Below are 5,866 nucleotides of genomic sequence, written 5' to 3'. Positions count from 1 at the left end.
GGCGGGGGGAGAGACGTCGCCGAGCCGGCCGCTTAGCAGGACTCCCAGGTGAGGCCGCACGTGCCCGCTGACCATTGACCTCTACGGAGGTTCAGCATGTGTGTGACGATGTGTCTCTGCCCGCAGTAAGAAGATCTCCCAGCAGCCTCCTGGGGGGCTGCTTGACTCCATCTCCCTCATGTTTGGGTATGTGTGTGTGCGTCTGTGTGTGTGCGTGTTATTGTATCTTTATTTCAGACATACACAAAAAAAAACAATATATACAAGTGCACATACTTGCATTTACGTGTATAAATAGGAATATATCTGTAAATACACACACGCATGTGCTCAGACAAATAAATAAAACAAATAAAAAACAGTCTAAATGACATGAAATGACAATTTTTAAGTCTGAAATGGAGTAGGAAGAAGTATAACATAGTTATTAGTCCCTACCCCAGTGTTGAACCCCACTGTTCACTGTTAGCCTGATTCCCGTCATCACTTACCCCACACACTAAACAAGGAATGAAGGACGTGTGTTAACATAGCTACAGTGATAGCTACAGTTTAATTAAAGTACAATGGCTGATCAACTTCATCAGTTTCTTCCAAAAACACTTTTCGAAACATCTTTATAAACCGACCAAGGCTTGAACATTGCTGTAGGTCCACAGGAAAACTGTTCCACAGTTTTACCCCACAGATGCTAACACAAAAGGTTTTAACACTTTTGTCTTCAGGTTTAGTTTTCCCTTCGATTCATAGTCCCCTTCTCTGTCAAAAACATCCTCTGTTCATTTCCTGGTAACATATTGTATCTGGCTTTGCACATCATTTTTGCAGTTTTATGTTTATAAGATCCATTAACTTCAAAATCTTTAATTTCAAGAACATGATGTTAGTGTGCTCTCTAAATCCTGCTTCAGTAATCATCCTGATTGCTTTTTTCTTTTTACATAAAGGTTGAAGTGAAGTTTTGTGTGTATTTCCACACAGTATTCCAAATATGGCAGTGTAAGTGAACAGTAAAGTACCCGGGGTGGAAGGCACAAAATGTTTAGCTTTACTCAGAACAGAGATGCTTCTGGACAGTGTAGCTTTATGTGAGGTTTCCAGCACATTTTGTTGTCTATTATCACACCCAGAAATTCTGTATGAGAAACGTACTTCAACGTTATTTATCAATTTCCAAACAACATAAATGTAGTTTTATTCAAATTTGGTGAAAACTTGTTTCTGTCAAACCATGTTTTCAGTTTAATCATTTCTTGTGTGACAATTTCCAAAAGCTGCTGTGAATTCTCTCCAGCACAAAAATAGTTGTATCATCTGCAAATAAAATAAACTGTAATATATCAGATGTTTTACATATATCATTGATGCACAGGATAAACAGCTTTGGTCCCAATGCTGACCCCTGTGGAACTCCACAATGTCCAGGCACTCTGATATTCACCAAGCTTCACAAATTGTTGCCTGTCTCTCAAATAACTCCTGACCCACTCGAGCACCACTCCTCTAATGCCGTAGTGCTCCAGTTCATCAAGTAATATTTCATGATTGATTGTGTCAAAAGCTTTTTTTAGGTCAATGAAAACACCGACTGTGTCTTTGATCTGTTTTATTAGTGATCTTTTCAATAAGAACCATTAATGCCATGTTGATCTGTTTGGTGTGGGACCATACTGACTGTCCATTATTATCTCATGTTTGTGTGTGTGGCCGCATGTGTGTGGGGGCTCCTCTGTATTGGAGCGTCTAGCTTGCACACGGCGCCTCCAGGTGACCGTCGTTGTCACTTGTCGATAAATGAAAGGTGACAGTTTGTTCGTCCTCAGCAGGCGTCGGAGCGCCAACTCTTTCAGCACTTCACCGGAGAGCAGCGAGGCCCCGTCAGGCGTCTGCGCTGAGGTCCGCGTGCCAACCACGGCGCTGCACGTCTTCGTAAGTACCGTCACTCTTCGTCATCGTCGAGATGACTTGCACGGCCGTCTCTCAGTCTGCGCTCTCTCTCTCTCTGAGCGTTCAGGAAGCCCACGACGGCGAGGTGAATGCTGTGAGGTTCAGCCCTGGCTCCCGTCTCCTAGCAACTGGAGGGATGGACCGCAGGGTGAAGCTGTGGGAGGTGGTGGCAGGTGAGTGGAGGCGGGGTTTAAACAGGAAGTTGTTTTGCTTGCACAAGGATGTTTGATTGAATAACCCTGGAGCTGCAGCAGGTCACGTGACTAAATCACTGCCTGTGATTGCGTTCAGGTCACTGTGAGCCCAAAGGAGCTCTGACCGGCAGCAACGCGGGAATCACCAGCATCGAGTTCGACAGTGCTGTGAGTGTACGCGCGGCGGAAGGATACTGCAGCGTTACTTCCTGTTCAGACTGACCTGCTTTCCTGTGTTTCAGGGCTCCTACCTGCTCGCCGCCTCCAACGACTTCGCCAGCCGGATTTGGACCGTGGATGACTACAGACTGAGGGTGAGCGCGTCCAGCTGTCACACAGCTGCGTCACACACGCTCGCCGTAAATCCAACCGTGTCAGCAGATTAGTCAGCTGAGCTGTTCGAGTAACCTTGGCTACGGCGGCTGCAGTAGGACGAACAGCCCGCACGGAGCAGAAAGGTTCCACGTTGCCTCAGAGCAGCCGGCGCCGTGTTTCTGCACCTGTTTGTGTTTGAAACACATTTTTCTGCAGTTTATTCAACAGATTTTTTTCACAAAATCAGGAAAATATTTCTAAGTAAGCGCTGCCCCCTGGTGGTCAGCTGCCCCTGTCTGCGTGCGCTGAGCTAAACCACGCGTTCTTGTCCGACAACTGAGCCCAGCAGGAAGTGGCGGCTCAGTTTCCTGGTCAGTGATGTCATGTAAAAGGTCTGAAGCTCAGCTCTTCCCCCTCGCGGCCACCATTTTGGCTCCCAGCAGCCCGGCTCTCTGCTGCCATCGTGCTCTAGTGGTGCGGCGATGGTCTCGGCAGCTGCTGACACACAGGATGTGACATCACTGCGAGGTCTGTACAGAGCTCCTACAGCTTCTCTGTGATGATGTCATCCAACAAAACCAATCAGCATGGAGCATCAGGCCGAGGGGTGGGGTCTGAGCAGTGATCTCACACCTGTTCTGAGGCCAGAAAACTGTTGTCCATCTAATGTCACCTGTCTGAATCAGGTGACGTCCCCACGGTGACATGGTCAGCTGCATGTCGCCGGGGTTTCTCGTACTGACAGGAAGTGGCAGACGTCACCTGCCGATGACCTGTGTGTGTGTTTACCTGCGCTTACCTGTGTCTTTCTGTCCGTCCGGCAGCACACGCTGACGGGTCACAGCGGGAAAGTCCTCTCCGCTCGCTTCCTGTTGGACAACGCTCGCATCGTCTCTGGGAGCTACGACCGCACGCTCAAACTGTGGGACCTTCGCAGCAAAGTCTGTACGTGAGTGCACGCTCGCTCGGTCTCAGTGAGTCCTCACCCAAGCTAACTGTCGCTCACCTGTGCAGGTATGAAGACGGTGTTCGCGGGCTCCAGCTGCAACGACATCGTGTGCACCGAGCAGTGCGTCATGAGCGGACATTTTGACAAGAAGGTTCGCTTCTGGGACATCAGGTGAGCGGCGCACGAACGCTGTCATCACTCAGCATCTCTGCCATTGCTCTGTGTCACGGTGATGACACGCTCGGTCTGCGTGTGTGTGTGAGATCAGGGCGGAGAGCATCGTGCGGGAGCTGGAGCTGTTCGGCAGAGTGACGTCTCTGGATCTGAACCACGATCGCACCGAGCTGCTCACCTGCTCCAGAGACGACCTGGTGAAGATCGTCGACCTGCGCACCAACGCCGTGAAGCAGACGCTCAGGTGAGGCGGGCCCAGTGTAACACAAAGCGGTCGAAGTTTGAAGGCAGCCGTGCAGGTGGGAAGCAGAAACATGGCGAGTCCATCTCACCTGAGTTGGCAGGCAGTCAGTAGGGCTGTGAGGAAATATCACCTTATATTTAAATAACCTCCAAAAACAAGAAGAAGAAGAAGAAGAATAGCTCTTTGTTACAAGAACAGTGAAAGGCAGTTTGGCATCTCCCCATGTGTGTGAAATATTATCTACTCAATGACACAGAGAAAGTTACATTTACACAAGAAAGATATGTACAAGTTACACACACGCATACATGCCATCTGAGGAGCAGGTGCAGGGGGGTCAGTGATAGTGCACATGGAGTGGTTGCTGTTGCTACTATAATACATGCAGTTTAAAGAGGAATGTTGGTTGCATCATAGTATAACTAAAAATACGGTTTATAAATCAAGTGTAAAACATGAACTCAGTGTTTTTAACGATCAACTGCACACGAGGTGGTCGGCGCCGACCTTTAACGAACAAAAAGAACATCAAGCTAAGAGTTCACGAGACAAAACGGCTGAAACAACAAAGCGGCTCTTTTGTGTGTGTAACATATAAAAATAGTCAAACTGACTGACGGTCGTACGTCAGACAAGTAAAGTACCCAGGATACTTTTGTTGCCGTAGTGACACTGAGTCACTGTTGACGTCACAGGCAGATCCACTTCCTGTGCTCCGCTGTGGTCATGTGACTGACTCATTCTGTTTGCGATGTGATGGTCAGGTGACCTCGGCCGACTCACTGTGTGTGTTTGTGTTCAGTGCGCAGGGTTTCAAGTGTGGCGCTGATTGGACCAGAGTGACATTCAGGTGGGTTCCTCTCATTACTTGTGTGTGTGTGTGGTGAGTGAGAGAGAGATCTGAGCACGCTCAGTGTGTCTCGTTCTTTCAGTCCTGACGGGAGCTACGTGGCCGGCGGATCAGCTGACGGCGCTCTGTACATCTGGAATGTGCTGACGGGGAAAGTGGACCGAACTCTAGACCGGAACCACAGGTAAGATCGTTCAGGTTTATCCACACGCCAGCGGCTTATGCCGCACTGTTGACCTTTGACCTCTCCTTGCTACTGCTGTTGCAGCTCAGCCATCAACTCGGTGTCCTGGTCGCCTTCAGGAGCATACGTGGCAAGCGTGGAGAAAGGCAGTCGCGCCATCTTGTGGTCAGACATGTGACCGGGCCCGAGGAGGCGGAGTCAGGCTGTAGGCAGCCAGTGGCGGCCCCTCTGCCATCTTCATCGTGGTGAAGATGAAGAGGATTCACTGAGACTGTGGAGACGAGCTGCCGTGTTCTGTTTCTGCAGCTTTTAATGTTCAGCATCATTTTAATGACCGGGAGGAGGCGGAGCCACATGCGGCGCCGCAGCTGCTGATGCGAGGACAGCCGTCGGATGTCAGGTGACACGTTGGAAACGCAGAGACATTTCACTGTTGACACTTCCTCTCCTCATCCTCACTCCACAGGACGCCTCAGGAAACAGGAAGTGCGTGCACCGACTAATCAGAGATTAAAGAAACTGTCGTGTGGTTTGTTCCTGTCTGCACTCGGCAATGCCTCATTTCTACCTCGCCGCTTCGCTCGCTCCAGGTACTGCTGACTTCCTGTTGTTCGTTTTCCACGGCAGACAGAACCGCGTCCTTGCTGTGGGTGTCGCTGTGACATCATCAGCAGGACAGCGTGTCGCACATCACGTGTTATGAATGCGGCGCCTGCCCGAGCCTCAACAGGTGGTCAGCACGAGCCTCAGTTCCGTCATCAGAGGGGGCGGAGTGGAAATGAGGCCGTTTGGACCGTAAAGTGAACCGCCATCAGTGATGTTTTTCCACAAACAGGAAGTGGACCTTCACATTAAACTGTGTCAGAGCACACCTGTGTGGGTTTGTGTGTTTGATTCACAGGTGTGTTACATACTGCACTAACCTTGCTGCGAGCACGGACAGATTGTGTAACCTGATGATTGTAAATGTCCTGTAAAAATCCTGATGAATAAATCCTCTGACACACGA

The 5,866-nt window shown here is 49.5% G+C and overlaps 1 protein-coding gene and 1 non-coding gene across 6 annotated transcripts in view; both read left to right on the top strand.

The window, feature by feature from the left end:
* The window catches only part of atg16l1 (ATG16 autophagy related 16-like 1 (S. cerevisiae)), a 24,314-nt gene extending 18,448 nt beyond the window's left edge, over positions 1–5,866 (top strand). For 3 of the 5 annotated variants that reach the window (XM_085244588.1, XM_085244591.1, XM_085244587.1), the window contains exons 9-20: positions 1–48; positions 127–186; positions 1,824–1,929; positions 2,015–2,120; positions 2,239–2,309; positions 2,384–2,455; positions 3,281–3,401; positions 3,471–3,576; positions 3,674–3,823; positions 4,626–4,673; positions 4,756–4,857; positions 4,942–5,866. The exon at positions 1–48 is cut by the window's left edge and continues 39 nt beyond it. In XM_085244588.1, coding sequence (XP_085100714.1) covers positions 1–48; positions 127–186; positions 1,824–1,929; positions 2,015–2,120; positions 2,239–2,309; positions 2,384–2,455; positions 3,281–3,401; positions 3,471–3,576; positions 3,674–3,823; positions 4,626–4,673; positions 4,756–4,857; positions 4,942–5,035 — 1,084 coding nt within the window. In that variant the 3' untranslated portion in view covers positions 5,036–5,866. The remainder of the gene's footprint in view (positions 49–126; positions 187–1,823; positions 1,930–2,014; positions 2,121–2,238; positions 2,310–2,383; positions 2,456–3,280; positions 3,402–3,470; positions 3,577–3,673; positions 3,824–4,625; positions 4,674–4,755; positions 4,858–4,941) is intronic. The other 2 variants (XM_085244592.1, XM_085244590.1) reach the window with 1 other exon arrangement.
* On the top strand, positions 2,827–3,102 carry LOC146560476 (small Cajal body-specific RNA 6). The gene has a single exon (XR_014888405.1).

Source organism: Mchenga conophoros, linkage group LG14 (genome assembly GCF_057382185.1).
Source record: "Mchenga conophoros isolate Kocher_MC1m ecotype Shallow Benthic linkage group LG14, M_conophoros_male_GT1.1, whole genome shotgun sequence".
NCBI classification, from domain to species: domain Eukaryota; kingdom Metazoa; phylum Chordata; class Actinopteri; order Cichliformes; family Cichlidae; genus Mchenga; species Mchenga conophoros.
Note: the sequence above shows the minus strand (reverse complement) of the source record. Positions and strands in the feature narration are given on the sequence as shown.